The sequence below is a fragment of the Cuculus canorus genome, chromosome 14 (genome assembly GCF_017976375.1).
Source record: "Cuculus canorus isolate bCucCan1 chromosome 14, bCucCan1.pri, whole genome shotgun sequence".
Classification (NCBI taxonomy): domain Eukaryota; kingdom Metazoa; phylum Chordata; class Aves; order Cuculiformes; family Cuculidae; genus Cuculus; species Cuculus canorus.
Genome location: NC_071414.1, coordinates 15,187,583 through 15,209,437, shown reverse-complemented (window position 1 = coordinate 15,209,437; position 21,855 = coordinate 15,187,583). Strand labels below are relative to the sequence as shown.

The 21,855-nt window shown below is 48.8% G+C and overlaps 2 protein-coding genes across 8 annotated transcripts; one reads left to right on the top strand and one right to left on the bottom strand.

Annotated features, from left to right (window-relative positions):
• Positions 1 to 1,163: 1,163 nt before the first annotated feature.
• HNRNPH1 (heterogeneous nuclear ribonucleoprotein H1) lies at positions 1,164 to 17,541 on the bottom strand. Of its 6 annotated transcripts, none has more exons than XM_054079233.1 (14): positions 17,265 to 17,541; positions 9,950 to 10,009; positions 8,968 to 9,105; positions 7,958 to 8,113; positions 7,614 to 7,757; positions 5,981 to 6,119; positions 4,798 to 4,976; positions 4,508 to 4,579; positions 4,295 to 4,428; positions 3,988 to 4,123; positions 3,748 to 3,831; positions 3,562 to 3,612; positions 2,397 to 2,489; positions 1,164 to 1,882 (listed from the first exon to the last, which is right to left on the bottom strand). In XM_054079233.1, exons 1-14 carry the CDS (start codon positions 17,311 to 17,313, stop codon positions 1,803 to 1,805), a joined length of 1,515 nt encoding a protein of 504 aa, XP_053935208.1. In that variant the 5' UTR covers positions 17,314 to 17,541; the 3' UTR covers positions 1,164 to 1,802. The 6 variants fall into 6 exon arrangements, with proteins under 6 accessions (XP_053935208.1, XP_053935206.1, XP_053935207.1 ...); XM_054079231.1 differs by having other exon boundaries at positions 1,164 to 1,766; XM_054079232.1 differs by having other exon boundaries at positions 1,164 to 1,766; positions 4,295 to 4,407.
• On the top strand, positions 10,017 to 17,202 carry LOC104059872 (deoxycytidine kinase 2). Of its 2 annotated transcripts, XM_054079238.1 has the most exons (7): positions 10,017 to 11,380; positions 11,953 to 12,068; positions 12,486 to 12,679; positions 12,777 to 12,924; positions 13,459 to 13,574; positions 15,085 to 15,184; positions 16,571 to 17,202. In XM_054079238.1, the coding sequence occupies exons 1-7, from the start codon at positions 11,071 to 11,073 to the stop codon at positions 16,592 to 16,594; spliced, it is 1,008 nt and encodes a 335-aa protein (XP_053935213.1). In that variant the 5' UTR covers positions 10,017 to 11,070; the 3' UTR covers positions 16,595 to 17,202. The 2 variants fall into 2 exon arrangements, with proteins under 2 accessions (XP_053935213.1, XP_053935212.1); XM_054079237.1 differs by having other exon boundaries at positions 15,085 to 17,202.
• Positions 17,542 to 21,855: the final 4,314 nt, after the last annotated feature.

Sequence of the window (21,855 nt, the reverse complement as noted above, 5' to 3'; positions counted from 1 at the left end):
ATAACAGCTGTTGGTTGTGGCTCCCAGAGGGAATGTTCTCATACAGCTGTGGACAGCGAGGGCTGAAGGCAGAGCTACTGGAACGCAGATGGAGCAATTGCCCAGCACACATCTGCTCACAGCCTTCTCCTGCAGGACAAAGCCAGAGCAGCAGGAATGGTCCAGGAGAGAAGGGGCAGGGCCTGGGGGTGGTGCTCAGCCCAACTCCCTCCATCAGCTTCTGTGTGGTGTGTGATGACAGCTGCCCCCTCCCTGGAGGTGTTCAAAGAGAGAGAACAAGGAGAGAGGAGAGCACAAGCCTTACAAGAACTGCTGGGGGAACAGGGGCTGTTCAGCCTGGAGAAAAGGAGGCTGAGGGGAGACCTTACCCCTGTCTACAACTGCCTGAAAGGAGGGTGTAGCAAGGTGGGTGCTGGTCTGTTCTCCCCAGTGACACGCGACAGGCTGAGGAAGTGGCCTCAGGTTGTACCAGGGCAGGCTGAGATTGGACAGTGACAGTTCCTTCACGGAAAGGGTCCTCAGGCACTGGCAGAGGCTGCCCAGGGAAGTGGTGGAGTCCTCATCCTCTTGGGGATAGGGGCGAGTAGTGGACAGGTAGAGTTGGACTCTGACTCAAAGGTCTTTTGCAGCCTAGCGAGTGCGATTCAAAGCTGCTCCTAACACCACAGCTTCAAGAACGTTTGATAGAAGTGCATTTACTGAGACAGGGCAGCACCGGGGCTGTGAGGCAGATGCCCCCAAGGCAGTAGAGAACTCCTTCAGCCCCGCTCAGGCTGCTGTGAAGCAGCACCAGGTGTCTTTCCACAAGAACTCCCCCTCAGCTGACAAACAGCCCCCAGGCCAGCTCTCAGGTGAGGATTCCCAGGAGCAGTCAGTGCTCATGGGAGATGCATGTCAGAAGAACTGGAGGAGCACAGTGCCACCTCTGCCCCAAGCAGCTGCACCCCAGACGCTGGAGGTCAAGAAGGAGTGAGTTCCAGTTTTTAAAAGGAGGGTTTATTTAACAAGTTTCACTTAGCGCAATACACCTAAAAAGGAAATCACAATACAAGGAAAGATTAAATCAAGGCCTCAGAATTTTATACGAACACCAAGACCAAAATCCTAAGGAAGCCATATTGCATCTCAACACGTTTCCCCCATTAACTTAAAAAAAAAAAAAGCTTTTAAACTTGCCTTACAGGATATTAAAAGAAAGAAACTAGAACTAACATGCCAAATGTTCACTTTGAATTCCAGACACAGCTTCTATTTTGTTTCTTTACAAAAAAGCATGTCTCTTTCAACATGGATTCAAAACAGTGTTGGATGTAATATGGTAATAGAGCAACATTTAACATAATTCAAACAGCTTTAACCTAAATACGCGTACTGCTTAAATACACTCCTACAACAAAACTAACTTGAGAAACGCTCAGAGTTGTTTAACAGTTATAGTCTTTACTCAACTTGGTTATTACATCCTAGATGAATGTTCATTTCTGTACGTTCAAAAATACTGAACCCGAAAGGTTTTAAAATAACAATCCTGAATTCACTTACAGTAAAGCAGAAATCACAAGCTCGTATTGCAAAACTGTTAAACTTAGTTTTTTGTTTTTTTGTTTTTTAAAAAAGATGTGACCAAAAGTCAGCGATTGGTTACATTCCCCAGCCACCACTCATGTTGGACATGTTGGACATGCCGCCCATGCCGTTCACTCCCATGGACGCACGGTTCCCACTGCTGTAGTAGCTGCTGTTCATGGCGCCCTGGCTCCCGGGGTCTGGGGGGGAAAACCGACAGCAGGTTCACAGCTGGTTCAGGCCGATTCGAAGCATCCTTCCCCCAACGCCTGTCCTTGCTGGGCCACCTCGTAAACACCATCCACTGTGCCCAACACTGCAAAGCGTCAATTTACAGCTCCACACCCAGAACTTACTTTCTCGGTTGTTAAAGAGCAGCTCTGCCTCGTCCACCTTTGAGTCAGTGTTCTCAACCACTGCTCTGTGGAAGGGGAGAGCACCCAGCCTCCCGCATGCCTTCCCCTGTCCCACATGGTGCTTAAGGACATGGTTTAGTGGTGAACTTGGCAGTGTTAGGTTTACAGTTGGACTCAATGATCTTAAAAGGTCTTTTCCAAACATTCTGTGATTTAAAACCCAGGCTGGTCTCCAGCTTCCATACAGAGAAGATAAGCACTCGGAGTAACCCAAGTCTGGAGACTGCCATTTCCTACCCCTTTCCAAATGTTTCCCCCCTCATCTCCAAGAGGCTGCTTTGAATCTCCTTCCTTCCAGTCATGATCACCAAGTGTGGAGCTGTCAGGACTAGTGCTGCCCAGTCTGCACCGTGGCCCCTCGGCACCACGGAGCAGCACTGGGCATGGACTAGGCCAGCAAGGAGATGCTCTTACCATAGCCACTCATGCTGCTCTGGCCGCCGTATCCACCGCCGTAACCCCCGCTCAGCTGCTGGTTAGCTGGACCACCATAACTGGATTGGCTTCCTTTCAAGTTAAGGACAAACACGTTAATAGTTCGCCTGTCCAAGCCTGCTCCTTACCAAAGCCCCCGCCGCCTGCCCAAGAGCACCCCCCCACCCCAGCCCTAGCTCGCCGTCTCGCCTCACTCACACTCTGCCCACGTACATCCAGTAGACAGCTCAAAGAAAGCTATCCTGTTACTAAAGCAACTCCTACAACCCAGTGGCACGAGAACTAAGAACTGCACCAAGTGCTTGCAATTCTCCACCAGCACCTCCAGTGAGGGCTTTTACTTCTGCTGCTTCTACAGACAATACCTTACAGGATCGATCTGCTACAGTACATAATAGGTGCCTCAAGGACTTGAGCTTGGCTTTAGGTAACCTCACAGAGTGCAGCCCGTGATGGCGCCCAGCCCTTCCAGAGCATGCCGACTCACTAACCGGAGCTACCGGTTTGTACACAAGGAACTTACTGCTGATCCAGATTGGCTGCACACCACCGCAGTGCTACCCCTCTCTCTATAAGCTCACTAACTACAGCTCTTCACCTCCTCACTTGTCTATACTCCCACAACACTTCTGCGTAGTTCAAGTACCAGCAGTAGATTTCAAATGTTTCTTAATCAAAACTAAGAAAGCAGCAGTTCATCTACACACACCCCCTCCACAACAGCCCCTCAAGAGAGACACCCGAGAACCAACCACCACCTTAACCTTAGGAACCAGGTTAAGTCGGGCATCAAGAGGGGTATCCGTGTTACGGACAATACTGGTTTAGACTCGTGTTGCTAACACATTTTACATTTTAAACAATTCTGGAGTCTGTTAGAGCAATTCAGACAATTTCACCAAATTCCAAATGTTTTTCCACCTCAACACCAGGCTTGAAAGGTGGGTCAGACACAGATACACCCTCCATCACCAGACTGTACAGGTGTTCAAAAACAGGGAGGGAGGGGAATAAGAGGACAGGCATCTCCCGCTGCACTCCCACACCCCAGGGAGCCACCCACCCCACCACGCACACCACATTCAGCACCACAGCTTATTCAAGCTATTATTTGATTGAATGCATTCCCAAAGGGTTTATATACCTGCCAGCGTGCTAGTGTTCCAATCTTGGACTACCCCTTCCGATTCCTTGACTGTGTGATTAAGACAGAATGTTGGATTTCAGTTTTTATGCCAAGCACTGAACAGGCAGAAGCTGTATAAAATTAGCCAGCTTCATTGAATATCAAGTACTTGTTTAGAAGTACGGGGAGACTGTTTACACATACCCATTGCTCCCATCATCTGACTGCCATAGGCACCACCAGTTCCTCCTGCTGTAGAATTCAAGAACAGCTCTACGTATCTGTGTTCTGGAAGAAATAAAATTTGTCATGAGAGCATTTTACACCAAAGCCACACAGTTTGTCTTGCTGCAAACAAGGCTTCAATGCAACCTCCGGCACTCCTGTTACAGCAGATGCACTACACTGCAGTGCTGAGGTTTCTGCAGAGCCAGGTGTACTTACGCATATTTGCTTTGTCTTTGGACATAGCGGCCACTGCATCCTCATGAGTAGCAAATTCAACGTCTGCCTCTCCAGTTACTCTGCCATCTGCTCCGATTTCAATGTGTACTCTTACAGGATTCAGAGGTGAGAAGAACTACATGCAAAAGTCACACAGATTAAAAGGCACCAATGCAACAGTTCAGTCTTACAGCGAGCTGTTTCCTCGAAAGGAACACTCATTAGCTGCACTGCAGTTGACGCATCCAGTAATGACCACAGACTCCGAAAGACACACACTTCAGGGAAGGGCAGATTTGGAACTCACGTTATAGATGTCATTCTCTGTCGCTCTGTAAGGCAGACCTCTCATGTGGACACAGTGGCCAGTCGTGCTCTGGAAGGTGGACGTCCCGTCGCCGTATCTGTGGTCCGACATTCCTGCAGAGAAAAGAGTCCATTCTAGGTCTTTCAGATGTATTTTAGTTTCTTTTGAGATGTATTGAAAGTTTAGTTACTATTCCTATTAGAGAAATCTTACCTCTTCCAAATCTATCAGAACCAAAACCATAGCCATCATTATACCCATTGTAGTCATCATAACCTCCATAACCTATAAATAGATCAGACAACATGCTCATTTCAACTATAGAAAAATCCAAATACACACAAACACCCAGCACACAACCAGTACTAAAATACAGCATTTCTTCTAGAAAAAGTCACGGGCACACATACAAACCAGACATTACAAAGCAGGGGAGACACTACCAGGTCCAAGTGTTGCTGCTTCTCAGATAAGCAGCTCCCTCTTGGACTCCGTGTACTTACCTCCTCCATAAGCTCCACGCCTCATTCTTTCCAAGCTACTTCCTCTACCAAGACTGTTATATCCCCGCGTTAGACCGGGTCTGTCGTATGGACCAGGTCTCTGCATTGCCAGCAGCTTGCGTGGAGGGTCGTAGTGAGTGCGCACTTCTGCCCGACTACTCTTGAAGATCTCAATGTACCTAGGAGCGTTTCCACAGAAAGAAGTTAGTCTTTCATTCCTTCCACAAACACCTGACAACTTTACAGTACAACAAACCATTTAGTCATAGCCTCAAAAACTGGCAATATATTTTAAGCCAGGTTTCTTTACATTACGGTAGGCAATGACATATTATTTATTATAAACACTACATTACTTTCAAATCAGTGTATTTTCAAGAAATTACTATTACTGAAGGGTTCACATGCTCCTTGTACTTCACAGTATCCCAGCCTTAAGGGCGGGGGAGCAACATGTATTCCCCACCCTCCTCCCCCCAATTTAAAGTGTTAGTCAAAAACTGTAGGAGGGACTGATGTCCACTCAACTCAGCACTGTTTTGCTCACACAAGCAATGTAAACAGAGGGTTAAAAACCCAGTCTCCACCAGGATCGTAACCCATCAGGATACTACAAAAAGCTCTGCATGTGCTAGTGAACCCCGCCTCCGCTTCAGTGATTCAGCGTAGGCAAAAAGTGCATGCTTCAATGAAAAATAGTCACAAGTAAAGTAGAATAAAAACCCTTTGTGACAATTTCTTGAAAGCTATGCTTATCACATTGAAGATTAATACAGTAAGAAAATTTGTTACATTTCAACTTATAAAACAAGTTTAGAAAGTATCACATTTTCTTATGGTAATAAGAGTACTGTGCGTGTCTTTAGAGCTGAAGTCATGATTGGTGCTATTTGAGAAGTTAAAGCCATAGTCTCTCAACTTTTGTCACTCTCAAGCTATCTGTTTTGCACTCCATTATTACCAAGTTTTCAAAGCAGAATGAAGCTTGGCCCAATTTAATCTTTACTTTTGATTAGATCCAAACAGACTGTGCCATACACACAGTAGCAGTGTCTTTACTTATCACCAAGTTAGAGACCAAAATACTATTTCTATTTTATGTTAACACTTTCAGAAGAGAGAATATGGATTTAATTGTTTACCATAAGAAAAGTGACAGAGCCAACCAACCATCCATCCCCACCTGTGCCCTATTCTTTCCTTGTGTTTCTTTAGAGCCTTTTCAGCTATTTCCTGTGAAGCAAACTGCACGAAGGCCTCCCCCGTACTCCTCCCCTGGAAGTCCACCGGCAATGTTATCCCATTTGGCACGATTTCCAACCCTTCAACCCAAGGACAAATAACCCCAGTAGGGGGGCAATATTAACATCACAAGCCCAGTCATGAGTTTTTCTTATAGCTTTAAATACACCAGAATTGTAACACTTGTAAGCGAATGGTATGTTGATTCTAACACCAGAAGCAAAAGCATGTCAACAAAAGAGAGCCACGACCACATACCATTCAGTTTACGTTCTTAACCCACCCTGCAGAGCACAGAAACATTCTGAGGGTCAGAGACAACTCCTCAGATAAGGCATCTGCTGCAAGGTGCATTAAGAAGCGCACATATCAGTACAAACCTCTTCAATTCTGTGAAAGTATTTAAGAGGAAGTTTGCAACATAACTTAAATTCAAACACAGCAAGTTAAAACAACTATATATATATATACATAAACAAATTTTACTAAAAGTCACTCAGGTAAAATAGTTAGCCTTACGCAAACATTAAATTTTATCATGTTCTTTTATCTTTAGGAGTGCTTAATTAAGAAAAGATCATGAAGTAATTTCAAAAAGATTAGTCTCTGAAGAGAAGAGGCACATTTCGTATATTAAGCACATTAACAGCCTTTAAAGTTTGAATCATTTAGTAAGGAACAACTTAAAATGCACATGCTTAGGAATTGCTGGTGTTCATAATATATTACCCATTCAGAAAACAAAAAGCAAGTTTTAATGTTGAAAAATGGAAATACTTCTACTGTATTTTAAAACAAAACAGAAAGCTCAATCATATCTTGTTACAGCAAAACATTGCGAGCTAATTTAATTTAAAACACTGACATTTAGAGATCTACTACTTTGAAAATACTACCAAGTTAAATCCTAGATAAATCAATAGGTTTCATTCTTAGACATTTATAACAATATTCCAATTCCTAAAACATACAACAGCTGCAAAAAATGAGAATGAGTCAACACAAGACATTATCTCTTAATCCATAAAAACTTATAGCTAGACAACATCAAAGGCGTTCATTTTCCTGCTATGAAGGGGAGTGGCGAGGGGGTAAATCTGTACCGGGGTAGAGTTCAGCAGGTTGGGGTTTTTTTGGGGGGACCTTATTCAATACTAGATCTACCTTTATATGAAATCAGGGGCACAATGCAGGCCCTTCCTCGGATCCTGAGCCCAGCAGTACGGGCATCGTACACCCTTCACAGAACAGTGTGACCCAGCTAAGACTGTGGGTGGAAACATCCTCCCATCCCAAGTGTTCACTTGTGGTTTAAAAAGCAAGGCACTTTTCTGCTGTCCTTACTTGGAACAGGATGTCCCACTAAGTATACCCTAGAGCAGCTTTTTGGAGTTCTCTCAATTATTTAATGAGCAAGTACTTGAGGGATTGATCCCTCAAGCCCAGCTAAATAATGAAGAACTATTTATTTTTAATACTCATAAGTAAACTGCTGGTAGTACTACTGGGCAATCCACGGTGTTCTTTTTAGCACAGACCAATCGTGCTAAAGCTACTACTTTTATCCCACATACCTGAAAAAAACTGTACAATTTCTTCTTTACTACAGCCAAATGGGAGTCCTCTAAGACGTACAAAACCATCATTAGCCGTATCAGGGCTGTTGGGACCAGTATGCTTCAGAACCCAATCCATTTCAACGTTGTTTGACTTGAAAACTGTAAAAGGCACTTAGAATTAATGCATTCTGGAACACGCAACAGCTTTAAAAGTAATTTGCCTCGAAACTAGTCAACTTATGATACACACAAGTCCTTTTGCCCTTTCACATGCATTTTAAGAAGACTGAAAAGCAACCAACCAAAAACTCATCAAGCACAAATACAATTAGTCAGTTACGAGTCCAACTGAGTCAAACCTTCAACATATCTGTGTCCCATTGTTTCTCTGTCTTTTTTCAGTGCCAATTTCACATCCTCCTCTGATTCGAGTTCAACAAATGCTTCTCCACTTGGTCTGCCCTCCCTGGTGTAGATGAAACGGATACCCAGAGACCCATTTAGAATTTTGCAATCTGAAAGTGAAACAGGAAGACCAAAATTAAATTTTACAGCAAAGCTGTGACTTTAAAATGTTCAATCAGACATTCTGAAAGGAAAAAGCTAACAATTATCAAGCTGCATTAAAAAGACAAAACAGCAGAAATTTGTGACTTTTATAGTAACCAGTAAAGGTCTAATGAAAGTCAAATCACCCTTCTTGTCGTATCCGCATATTAGCAAAATATTATAAATACTGATTCACTATCTATTTTAAAAGCCTTGCTGCCCCGTGTGAAGTTGAATGTTTTTGATCATAACTGAAACTTGTCATCAGCATGAAGTGAAAAAAGAAGCAGCAACAATCACTGTAAACATAATGAACTAAATTGGAACCAAGTTCAATAAGCCAAACTCCTGAAGCAGCTTTAAAATCTCCAGTCCCCGAAGAAAGCACATATTGATCACCATTCATTATTACTCCAGGATTATTAATCGGAGGACAAGCCACAATACACTGAACACTTAACTAAAGAGAACCTATAAAGACAACATGAAGAACTAAACTAATTTAGTTCAACCTGAAGAAAAAAAAACTTGACTTCTTTAAAATGGAAGCTGCTCTCTTGTGGCTGCTCAAAGAGCTGAGACAGCTGTGGCTCTCCTAGCAACCTCCAGACTAAGCTCCTTTGTGTCTAGTTCCTACTACCAAAAGCATGGTCTTCCACACTACATCCCAGCTGACGCATTTGTTGCATTAGGAACTTCACTAGCTGCTGAAGTGCCCTGAATGCTTTCTGGAACTGCCATAGCGTCCCCAGGAGGAACTCAGAACCAACAGCAGAGCTCAGGCCCCCTCTGACACCCCCACTCCGCGAGTCGCGCTTACCGGAGAAAAACCTCAGCACCTCCTCGGTGGAGCAGGACCAAGGCAGCCCCCTGACTTTCACCACGTATCCCTCGGTGGTCTCCGTGCTGAGCATCACGTTGGGGGTGAGGCTCGGCTCCGTCTCGGCTTCCGTGGTTGCTGGAGAAGATGAAAGCGGGTCCTTTGAGCGGCGGCGCGGCACGGCCGCCACCCGCACCCCCTGAGAGCGCCCGGCGGCCCCCCCGGCCCGCGCCCGCCCGCCCTCGGGCCTCCTCTACCTCGGGCCGCGCCCGCCTCACACTCGCGGAGCCGCTCCCGCCCCCCGGCCCGCGCCCAGCCCCCGTCCCCGCACGCACACATGGTGGGGCTCCGCGGTGGTTCTAGGGCTCCGAGCCTGATCCGCTGTCCGGAGAGCGCCTAGTCCCGGTCGGGCGGCAGCGAGCGGGCGAGCCTGTGGCGAGAGCGCGCTAGGAAATGGCGGCGGGTTCTCCCGCTTCCGCTGGGACGGGCCCTTCCGCCGCACAAAGAGCGCCGGCCCCGCGCCGCAGCCCCGCCCTCGCGCACAGGAACCCTCCGCCGCGGAGCGCGCGCTCCCGGGAGGCGCCGCGGCGTGGCTGCGAGCGGGGCGCGCGTGCGCGACGACACGCGGCGGGACACCCCCTTCCCGCGCGCCTCCACGTGCGCGTGCTCCGCAGCGCCGCTCCCCGCCGGGTTGCGCATGCGTCCTCGCTACTCTACGCTCCTCCACCCGCACGCCGGCACCCCCCGCAAGTGTGCGCATGCGCCGCCTCCCTACCGCGTGGAACAAAGCCCGCGCGCCGGCTCCCGCGCCCAGCGCGGGCCGCGCCTGCGCCCGAGGGCCGCTCTCCTGACTGCGCATGCCCCGAGCGCCTCCTCCCTCCCGTCCCCCCGTCCTCCCCCCCCCCGCGCTCTGCCCGGGGCCCCAGGTCGCCCCGCACCGGCACGGCCGGACACGGAGAGAGGTGTGGGAACTAGCACTTACCAGCTTCAAAGGCTGACGCTACCCCACGTGAAACAATCTGCTCGCTTCGGTCACTGAAGCCTGGTGTGTTTGTAGGAGACGGGGAAAGAAGAGACATGGGTCACAGTTATCACAAAGAAAGGAAAATGCAACTCCCTCCCATCTCCTCCAAACACACCAGACCTAGCTCGACATCACCCTGATCTCTGCGTCACAACACTAACTACCGTCACACCACTTCGGATCCATCTGGGAATCCTCCATTCCCTCGCCCTGCCCTAGGAAGAGCCAGCGGTTCATGTCTCTGCTTGCCCAAGAGGTGAACACGCGCCAGCAGCTCAGCCCTGGCACGTCCGCTCACATCAACGCATGGCGATGCAAAAAGTACTTATTATAAAACGTGAAATATTTTTGATTTAAATAAAGTTTCATCTAAGTAATTGGGGTTTTTTTTAAGTTAAACAGAATGCTTCAAAGTAATACTATTTTTTAAGAAGTTGTACAGTTTTTCCGAACACTGTTCATTCTTTGGAGATCATAATATCTTGTGCTGAACAGATGCGTATTCTCTAATCGCCGTTTGCAGCCTTTCCCTATCTCAAATGCAAGGTCAGACAGGACTGGAGCCAGCTCCACATTAGCAAGAGATTTGACTGCTGCAAAATTCATAACATAAAAATTAGACCTTGGAAAGTAACAGATGCTGCTTAAGATTTCTGGGTAAGTTTACCCATGTAAGTGGGAAATATATTCTGTCCTCAGCTCTTGTCTCTCAGACTGTCTCATATCAATCTGCATGTGATTGATATGAGGTCACTCCCTCATGTTGCCTATGCGTGGTGCTACCTTTCTAAAACTCCAAAACGAGTCTTAGAGACTTTACTTTCCAGCACGTTGGATAGCAGGGAGTTCGGAGCCGAGCAGCTCCTGGCCCTGGATGCTCCCACACATGTTCCCCTCCCAACCCATGCTACGGGACAGACCCAGGCCGAGCCACTGCGAATCCGCACGGCTTCAGCCCCCGCCAGGCACCAAACCGGACACCAACAACGGCCGCCCCGACAGCTGGAGGCTTTTGAAAAAAGGGGAAAAAACAAACCCATGTGGCTAAAGCGAATGACACGGAGAACTCGTTTACATAAATGCAAATCAGGCCGGTAAGTGGAACCGTTTTTCGGTCACTGCCCAGACGGAGCAGCTCCGCTCATTTCCCTCACCGAACGCCCGTTCTGAGGCGCCCCGGGGCTCGGCGCCCCCTCCTCCTGCCGGGGAGTGGCGGCGGGCAGGGCCGTCCCGCCCACCGGCTGGCGGGAACCTTAAAGCGCGCCGGGGCGGCACCGCCTGCTATTGCCATGTCCACCCCGGCCAAGCGGCGCTGCCGCGGCCCCGCCGGCTCCCTCGACTCCAGCTTCCAGAAGCGCCTTAAAAAGATCTCCATCGAAGGCAACATCGGTGAGCAGCGCACTCGGCCGCACGGTGAAACCGGCGCCGGGGGGGGGGGGGGGAAGGGAGGGGGGTCCCGCCACCCACCGCCCCTCCCGGTCGCCCATCCTGGCGAGGACGCAGCACCCTGGCGGCAGGGCGGGCTCTAAAAGAACTCGCCCGTCCTGGGCTCAGGCCCTGCTCCCCAGGGGCGATTACCCTCCCCACCCCCATCCCGGCCGCGACTGCGCCACTCTCCGCGGGCCCCGGCTGCGCACGCGCCACATCCTCCGCGCCGCCCCCCCAGCCAATGCTGCGCATGCGCCGTCGCCTCGCCTAGCTTCCCTCCTTATACCAATGCTGCGCATGCGCAGTCGCCTCACGCCTCTCCTCGGCCCCAGCAATGCCGCCTCGCTCGGGCCGCTTCTAAGATGGCGGCGCCGGACCGTTATCGGCCGCCCGGCCTGGGTGCGGCCCCTCTGGCGCCGGCGATTAGAAGCGTTCGGCTCGCGGTCGATCCGCCGGCCCTTCCCCAGCGCCCCAAAGCTGCCTGCAGCCTCTCGGCACCCGCCACCCTCGGTGAGCGTCTGCCCCTTCTCCAGCCGCAGGGAAGTCAACGTTTGTGCGGCTGCTGGAGAAACACAGCGATGAGTGGGAGATCATCCCCGAACCCATCGCCAAGTGGTGCAACATCCAGACGGCGGACGATGAATACGAGGTAGGTGCGGTGGGTCTGGGAAGCTCGGGAAGAGACACGGAACTGCCGTGACTGCCAAAATTCAGCTGCGCAGTCTGAGCACAGAGTCAGCCCTGCTACCGGTTTGCCGAACGCTCTGAACTGACACTGCTGCTTGGGAAGGTGCTACGGAATCCAAATAACTGCCCTCCTCCACAGGAATCCCACATAAGTCTGAAACCCCAATCAACTTATGTGAAAGCAGCTCTGAAATTCCAGTCAACCCATGCTAAAGAAGCTCTCGCAGAGACTGCCATCAGCTGAGAAAAATCTCTTGCTATGCCCCAGCGTTTTCCTAAACAAGCACAAACCCCCACACAGGGCCATGAATTCTTACTTCAACATCACGAAATAAAATCCTGCAAGTGTGCCACTACTAATTTCTCTCTTGTCCCCTAGGAACTTTCAACATCTCAGAAGAGTGGAGGAAATCTACTTCAAATGCTGTATGACAAGCCCACAAGATGGGCTTACACATTTCAGACCTACGCTTGCTTGAGCAGAGTAAGAGCACAATTAAAACCAGTCTCAGCCAAGCTCAGTGAAGCAGAGCACCCTGTGCAGTTTTTTGAGAGATCTGTGTACAGCGACAGGTAATCACTCTCAGTCCAACAAGACTGCAGAAGTGTTTTAGTAGCTCAGTTGGGTCGTTCCTGACATGAAACTAATCTAATGTGTCTTCCATTGCAGATACGTGTTTGCTTCTAACCTCTTCGAGTCTGGCAATATCAACGAAACAGAGTGGGCTATTTATCAGGACTGGCACACATGGCTGTTGAATCAGTTCGAATCAGATATAGAACTGGATGGCATGATCTACCTAAGAACCACACCTCAGGTATGTTCACTAAAGATGACAGTATTTCAGCTCCAACTTCAGTTTCCAGGAGCTTGAGGGTACAGGCCCCCAAGTACTCCTGACTGAATGCTCCATTGCCTAATGCTGAAAGAGTTCCTTCCCCCAACATGTAATGAGAAGTCTATTGAGAAATTCAGCTTTCATTCAGAGACCAAGTTTAAAGACCTCCCCTCTGAGCTGCCATTCTGATGCCAGCAAATGCTACAGTTGCCAGCACCCACCCCTCTCAGTAGAGGAACAAGGCTGAAATTGCATTTCTGAATTAGTTTGGCTTCCCATACACTCATGAACTGAAGCGAACATCTTTTAATAAGAGCTTCAGAGTAGCTGAAGTGGCTCAAGTTCTTTTGTTAAAAAAGAGTTATTCTAGATTTAAGTCGTGTTCAGCCAAGCATTTACAATTAAAGCTCACTAACATCTAGCATTAGTCCCTATTTAAGGGCCACTTGGTTTGCTTAGCTGATTTACCCGTCAACATGATTCATGACCAGGCTTGTACTTTTTTTTTTATAGAAATGCATGGAAAGGCTACAGATGAGGGGAAGAGAAGAGGAACAAGGAATTGAGCTCGAGTATTTGGAAAACCTCCACTATAAACATGAAACATGGCTCCACGAAAGGACTATGAGGTATGAAGCTATTTTCTGCAGGCAAGTTTCATCTTATAGCAAGGGTCACTCCTACCTATCAGCAAAAGCTGATTAGGGATAAAACTAAGATTTAAGTCTAGCTTCACCTGGGCACAGCTGGAAGGACTTTCCTCTAGACCCACTGCAGGTTTCTTGGCAGAGATGATTACTCTAGGTGATATGCAGAGGGATGGTCTTCTGTTGGCAGGGAAGTAGAAATTGCCAAGAGATGGAACCTTCCAGCTAATTTAAAGCCGTTGTTAGGCATTAGTTTCAACTAGAAAGCTGTATAGCTCTACCTCCAGCAAGGATATGAGTTTTGCTAACTGAAGTACACAGGAATAGGACAGAGTTGTGTTTGGCTGACCAATCGCATTATCTGTTAAGCCGCTTCCAGTTTCAACGCAAAGGAGGGCAAGGTCCCAACTACCCTTAAACTACACTGGACTGACTGTATTGCAACAGAGTTTAAATATTAATCCTAGCTTCAAAATAAACAATCAGAAAGGCTTTTGGCAGGTACTGTTAGACACAAGAAGCCCAGTCAGCTGCTAAATGATCTCTGCACACCTTCGTGCCCTTTCCTTCCAATTTTACTGTGAAAACAGACCTTAAATGTTCCCCTAGAAGGGTCTGGAATACTCTACTGAATGGGAAGCCTAACAATTCCAGGAATAGCATGTTATCAATCATATCTTCTCTCCTAAGTTTCATACAGGCTGACCCAAATACTTAGGAGACAAAGGCATGGCATACTGTAGAATTTTGGGAACATTTACATTGTTTACTCATTCCAAGCTTGTGAGCAAGCATTTCCTGTACTTTTCATAGGACCACTGAAGTCTGTGAACACAAGAATGTTTTTCAGCACACTTAAATGCATTTTAGAAACTGCTGTTCACACACACGGAGACAATAACTACTGCTTAGAGAGAACAGTGTATCCAGGTGCACAACTACTGCTTCCACGTGCTCCTAACCTGTAGCCAAAATGGTTTTGCTTATCTCTGAGCCATTTTAAATACCAGTCTTGCAACCTGTTAAAGAGGTCATCCTCACCAAAGGAAGCTTTGAAACTCCACCTTAGTAAATGGATTAGCAGTTAACTGGAGTGGGGGAGACACAGGGCAAATGGTATGTTGAAAAAATACTCTATCAAAATCACATTCCTGATAATCAATTCCACAGCAAAAGGAATGACGGAAAGGAAAGCAATATAAAAAGCATAAACTGTTTCTCCCCCTGCCACTTGTAGGGTAAAAGGATATTAAGAGGCCAGACTTGTGAAATGTTAACAGTATGGTGATACAATGTTGTCCATGTTATACAACACATATAAAGCCCCTGGCAGCCTTGACAGGGGCTTTATAATTGATCCCAGGCACTGGTGTTTAACGTCATTTAGTAAGACTGCACCTTCAGGATGAGGTAGAAAGCAAAGAGCTGCACTATTTACACACAGTACTACTGTATACCACTTTTACTAGCATGATGTTCTTCTGCTTAACAGAGTTGATTTTGAAAACCTTAAGGAGATTCCCATTCTAGTTTTGGATGTTAATGAAGATTTTAAGAATGATCAGATCAAACAGGAGTACCTGATTGATAAGGTAAGTATTAAATGTTTCCTTGTCTGCTTTTCTTAGGCACTAACAGCTGTATCAATTTACATTCTTAATTTGTGATAAGTACTCATTCAGGGCTACTACAGTAGTCTGCTTTACAGACTACTCTGAACACAGAAAAGGCTCCTTGCTTTCCTTCAAAAAAAAAAAGTCATTTAACCCCACTTCCTTACCCTCACAATTCGAGAGATAAATGGGTGTTATTAAAGAGGGACAACTGTTGGGGATGCAAGTGCACAGTAGCTGGAGTAGTCAGGCTCCTCTCTGCCAGGTCTGCACTGCCATACTGTTCATTAAATAGTTCACAGCATGATACATACTATGCAGCTTGTGTCAGCCATGAGGTCCTTAGAAAAATCTGGCAGTCCACTCAGAGCTATCCATGCCCCCTTGCACTCTAGGGATCCAGGCTCTTCTGGGCAGAGAGCAACACGTCAGACAGATAACTGAACCTTGCACATCATTCTAAAGGCACGAAGTGACACTTGTAGTCACTTGGGTCAAAATGGTGTTTGTCAATTCCAAGGAAAGACAAGACTTGGGAAGCACCCAAACAATCCTTCTGCTGTAGCAATGTCTGCACACTCAGTTCACAGAAAAAAAACCCAAAACACAATAACCTAATACTTAAAGGCACAGAGCTTATCCTCTGCCCTGTAGGGCCGTAACACTTATTTCCCTTACTAGGACACTTCAGCCTTCCCCACTGCCCCAACAAGACTGTTCTTGTAAGATGGTAAGGGACACCCACCTCTCAAGCCACGAAAACCAATTTCTCCATCTTGTTCTGCATCAGTTTGCTATTACTAAACAACTTCAAGCCAAACCAAATTCTCCCAATTGAACAGCTCTAAAGTGGGGAAGGGAGCAGTGTTCAGTTGTGGAGGTATTTGCTGTTAAGCAAATTATGAACCAGACTACACTCATACACGCTATCTTTCTTATAACTTGCCCCACTCAAAGGCCCCCAGCGCTTCCTTCACCACACCAGCACAGAAAAGGCAGGGCGTACAGCACCATATCAGAAGTGCTGCCAGATCTTTGGCTTAGTTTAGACAATTCCTCTCTTCCTAGGAGAGTTACCCAATGAAGTAAAGCTCATTTTAAAGCACTCCAAAACCTACTTTTCATAAGTGCTTGATACTTGAGTAATAAAAGTTACTCAGTTCTATCTAGTATTAGCTTACAATTGCTGGGGTGACGGCCGTCAGCTGTACTGAAAAGCATTTCAAGACTTGATTTATATGTAAAGGCAGAACAGCACCGGAGACCGTACATAACAAACCATTTGTTCCCCCCAAAAAAGAAGAAAACCTATTGAATTAGCTTTTCTTTTAATACATTAAACAAATATTATTTTTTTTTCCACAGGTTAAGTCTTTCCTGACTTCTTAAGAACAGGAGAACGTCCCTGAAGTTCAAGAGTTAAACCTAATCACTCGCTGTGTTATTAGACGATGTACTTTAGCTGAATACATTACCTCTATAGTTTATTTTAAAGCACGATTGAAGTGCAAAACATGGTTTGGAGTTTTTTCCGCTTGTTTAACCTGTGCGTTTTGGTAGAATTTTCTGCGTAGTTTAAGGAAACAACTAGAAGGTGCTTCGATAATGTATTTTATGTACGTTCTCCGCTATTCAATAAAGATTTTAAAGTAATATTGGCCATTAAACGTCTTTAGTAGCAGCGGGGTAAGCCGTTATCAGCGGCGGAGAGCCGGCGCTGCGGCAGAGCTGCTGCGGCCCTGGCACCAGTCACCATTTTAAGCCGAGCCCGTTATGGCGCCCGGCACCCCTCGCTCTCAACTTCTCCTTTACCGCTCGCACCACGTTTACGCTACTCAGAGGGGGGCGGGCGTTACCGCGGCCGCGAGGTTCCACTTGCGCTTTCACCGGGAGGCCCTGGAACGGCCCCGCCACGCCGCCGCGGGGGGAGGGGGTGGCGCACGCGGCCGGGCCCGGGGCCGCCGAGGCCCAGATCGGGCGGGACCCACCGCCCCTCCCCCGCAGCCCCACCGCCCCTCCCCCGTTCTCCCCGCGCCGCCCCTCCCCCGCCGGGCCTCACCCAAGCCGGGGATCTCGCCCTCGGTCTCCTCGGTGTGACAGGGATCCATCTTGGCCGCGCCTTCCCCACAGGGGCCTGGAGAACACAAAGCTCGGCGGGGGCGCTCGGGCGCTGCGCAAACGGAAACGAAAACTCGGCGGGCGCCGAAGGGACGTTCCGAAGAAAGCCGATCGAGGCCTTTCAGTCGGTTTCGGCGCTGCTCCCGCGGGGATGAGGCGCGATGGCTCCACTCGGCCTACCCGGGCCCGACCCGCCTGCTCGCTCCGGCTGCGCAGCCCCCCTCCACCCTTATTTATACCCGCCGGGCGCGTCGCGCTGCGTGCTTACGTCACGTCGCGCCCGCCAGCCAATGGCAGAGCGACGAATCGAACCAGCCAATCACGTGGGCGGTGCGCGGGGGGGGGGGGGGGGGGCGGGGGGGAACGGAATGTGTGGGGGGATGGGCGAGAAGCGGGATGGCCCCGGGGCCGGGGGGGTACCGCAATGGCCGCGGCGAGCGGGCGTGGAGGGGGCTGCGCACCGCGCACCCGTGGGAAGGCCGAGGCCCCCCCGGCTCGAGGCGCCGCCTCTGCTTGTTTTTCTCACTGAGCCCCAAGATGGCGGCGGCTTTGTCCCTCCCCGCCCACCGCGACGCACTCCCCCCCTTCGCCTCCCCCCCTCCTCCTGCAAAGCTCGCGGGGCTCCGGCTGCCATCGCGACTCCGAGACTGCGGCAGTGCCCGTCGCCCTCAGCGGGGCGGGGGGGATCGGGGAGAGGGGGGACACGGGGGTCGAGAGATTGGAGAGAGGGAGCACGGAGGGGGGACAAGTTTTGGGGGGGACATGGGGGGAGAGTCGGCGAGAAGGGAGGCAACATAGGGAGGGGGGAGATTGGGGAGGGGGAGAACACGAGTGAGTAGATTGGGAAGAGGGGGCAACAGGGGGGTGTCTCAGGGAAAGGGGGGACATCGGGAAGAGGAAAGGAACACGGGGGTGGGGGGAGATTGGGGAGAAGGGGATAATACGGGGAGGGGAGATTGGGGGGACATGAGGAGGGGGGGATCCGGGAGAGGGGCGACACGGGGGGCGAGAGGTTGGAGAGAGGGAGCACGGAGGGGGGAAAAAGTTGGGGCAGGACATGAGGGGAGGATGGGCGAGAAGGGGGCAACATGGGGGGGGGACATTGGGGGGCAACATGGGGGGAGATTGAGGGGGGAGAACACGAGTGAGTAGATTGGGAGAGGGGGCAACACAGGAGGATGTCTCAGGGAAAGGGGGGACATCGAGAAGAGAAAGGGAACACGGGAGTGGGGGGAGATTGGGGAGAAGGGGATAATACGGAGAAGGGGGAGATCAGGGAGAGGGGGGTAACTCTGGTGCGTAACACTGGTGGGGAGATTGGGAAGAGGGGGGAGATCAGGGAGGGGAGGGGCAACACGGGGAGGGGGGAGATGGGAAAAAAGGGGGGCAACACGGGGAGGGAGAACACAGGGAGAGAGGGAGAGAGGGGGGCAGGAAGGCCAACACGGGGTGGGGAGGGTCTCGGGGAAAGTGGGGGGAGGCTGGGGAGAGGGGGTAGCGCAGGGGGTGGGGGGAATGCAGCTTGGCCGTGGTACTGAGAATGCCAGCAAATAAAGTCTCTTCAGACTCTTTTTGGAGTTTTAGAAAGCAAACATCTGTTATCAGGCCTGGGCGACACGAGGGAGCGATCTCCATCAATCGTGCAGTGAGACTAGAGCCTGGGACAGAGTGTATTTCCCACTTACATGTGCATGGATACATCTTCCCAGAAATCTTATGCATATTCTATTACTTTCCAAGGTCTAATTTTAATGTTATTATGAACTTCACAACAGTCAAATCTCTTGGTAATTTGAAGCTGCCTCCAGTTCTATCTGACCTTGCTTTTGAGACAGTGAAAGGCTGCAAACGGAGGTGATTCCAGAAGAGACATCTGTACAGCACAGATCACACTGAACACAAAAACGTTACTATCTCCAGAGAATGAACAGTGTTTGGGAAAACACTGTTTACAAAAAAAACTACCATGCCATCAGAGGGACATTAACTTTCAAAAAGATACCATTACTTTGATGAAACATTGTCTGACTTTAGAAAAATACAGTTACTTAGATAAAACTTTAGCTTAAATCAAAATATCCCAGTTTTTTTAATAGTAACTACTTCTTGAATCGCCCCCTTGACGGTGTGGGCTCACCAGGGCTGAGCTCCTGGCGTGCGTTCACCTCTTGTGCAGGCTGCGTTTGAGGTACAGAAAGACTACAAACAGGAGTGGTTATCATTGAATCACAGAATGGTTTGGGTTGGAAGGGACCTTAAAACCCATCCAGTTCCATCCCCAGCCATGGGCAGGGACATCTCTACTGGATCAGGGTGATCCAAGCCCCATCCAACCTGGCCTTGGACGCCTCCAGGGGTGGAGCAGCCACCACTGCTTTGGGCAACCTGCGCCAGTGACACGTCTGTTCAGCACAGATAATACTTAACACAAGACATAACAGTGGAAAAACACTTATTTGAAAAAAAACATGATAGAAAAAAACATGCTATCAGACGGATATTCTGCCTAACTTTCAACAAAATAGAGTTCCTTGGATCAACTTAACTCTGCTTTAGCTTAAATCAAAATATTCTACTTTTTGTAGTAGGAACAGCTTTTTGCGTCAGGTCTAGTGTGGGGGCTGGAGGGGGTCAGGATGGGCAGGGCCAGGCATGGCCCCTGTGCTCAGATGATGGCCGAGTGGCAAAGAGAGCCTTCCTTGGGCTCTTGACACTGTGCCTCCTGGGACGGTGACAGCAGTGGCCAAATCCTGCCTGTCCTGCCCTTCCAGCCACAGCTTCCCAAGGGACCGCTGGTGTGCTTGGGCTCAGGTGTATCTGCAGGATCCAGATTGGCCATTTCCAAAGCAGATGCCCATGGCCACTCTCTCCATGCCCCTGCACACCACAGTCCTTTCAGCTGAGCAGACCAGGGAGGGACAGCATGAGGGGGGGATGGTTTTAAGGTGAAAGAGAGGAGATTTAGATCAGCTATTAGGAAAAAATGTTTTCCTGTAAGGGTAGTAAGGTACTGGAACATGTTGCCCAGAGGAACAGTGGATGCTCCATCCCTGGAAGTGTTCAAGATCAGGTTGGATGGGGCTTTGAGCAACCCGATCCAGTGGGAGGTGTCCCTGCCCACGGCAGGGGGTGGAACTACCATTCTATGATTCTATGATTTCATGCTAATTTTCAATCATAAATAAAGCTTGATTTACCCAAAATTTTCTGGATCATATGTTTATTGTAGCCAAACAGCACTCTGACACAAATTTTCTCTTTAGAGAGGTCTCTTAGGAACTTAAATTCACCCTGTATTCACACCAGAAAGAAGTTCTGCTGCCTGCGTATTTTTCCAGTGTTAGCAGAAAAGCAATATGACTTTTTTTTTTTTGGAAAATACATAATTGCTGCTAAGCGTAGGCAAAATACCCGCCTGCCTTGAAACTTGACACATCCAACGGGAAGTTGGGTACAGCCACTTCTAGGGGAAGAACGTGACTGTGAACAAAGACATAAATAGTTAGCAGAAGTGTTATAATTAACCAACTTATATGCAGTGTTTGAAAAATTAAAATAATTAACAGTTTGAGGGGAGTTACTGTTAACAGCAGCAGCCCTTTTCCTGAGGGTCCATCTCTGGTAAGCGCTTTTGCAAGTAAGGGTACTCCCATGGTGTGTGAGCACTTGCAAAGAATGAAATAGGGGATAAAAATCTTGCTGGAAGCATCTGATGCAGGATTTTACAGTGATGTATGTATTTTACACATGCAGTCTTCCAGGTCTTGTTTCTATGATTTCTTCTAGGACTCAAGAATCATCACCATACCTGTTTTTTTTGTGCCAGCACGACGCCTGTACCTTCCTTACCAGTAGACACAGCTGAGCTGCAGTGTGTCTGTCAGAGGGTCTGTCAGCAAAAAGAGCTGTAGTTTTAGGTAATTATTTTTCTCTAAAATAGCTTTGTTCTACTTCAGGATGTCACTGGGTCATTCTTGCAAAGGGGAAAGGCACACCTGCAGCTCAGCCACTGCTGCGGAGAGGAGCTGCTCTCATTTCCCCACTTGCATTCTCAAAAGATAAATTTCACCTCGTTCAAGTCAGCCTGGGAAGGGCTTGAAGCCGAGCTTGGTAGAGCATCTGGTAGGACATGGGCAAAGAAGTGGTCTCCTGCATATAAATCTGTTGGAGAAATGATCTGCTGGATGGTCACACAGCCCCCGTGCAACATCCCTGGTCCCCTTGAGCAGAGACCCACGCCAGGACAGCAAGAGCACCAGTCCAGCCTGCAGAGAGATGCATAAAGCTGAGCAGACATGTTAAGTGTTAAGATGGACCAAGTAAAGCCCTTCCGTGAAGCCTGCTACCTGCTCAGAATGTTTCTGTTTGGTACCAATCATAAACCTCTATTTGTTGGCTTGCTTAGGTTCCTTTCTTAGGCAAGAAAATAATGGAGAAAATCTGCATTTCTGTTTTAAGGGCATTTAAGCATATTGGAAACATTTTGTGTATCTGGAAGTGGTGGTGGGGTCTGAGTAGGTTTTATTCCTAGC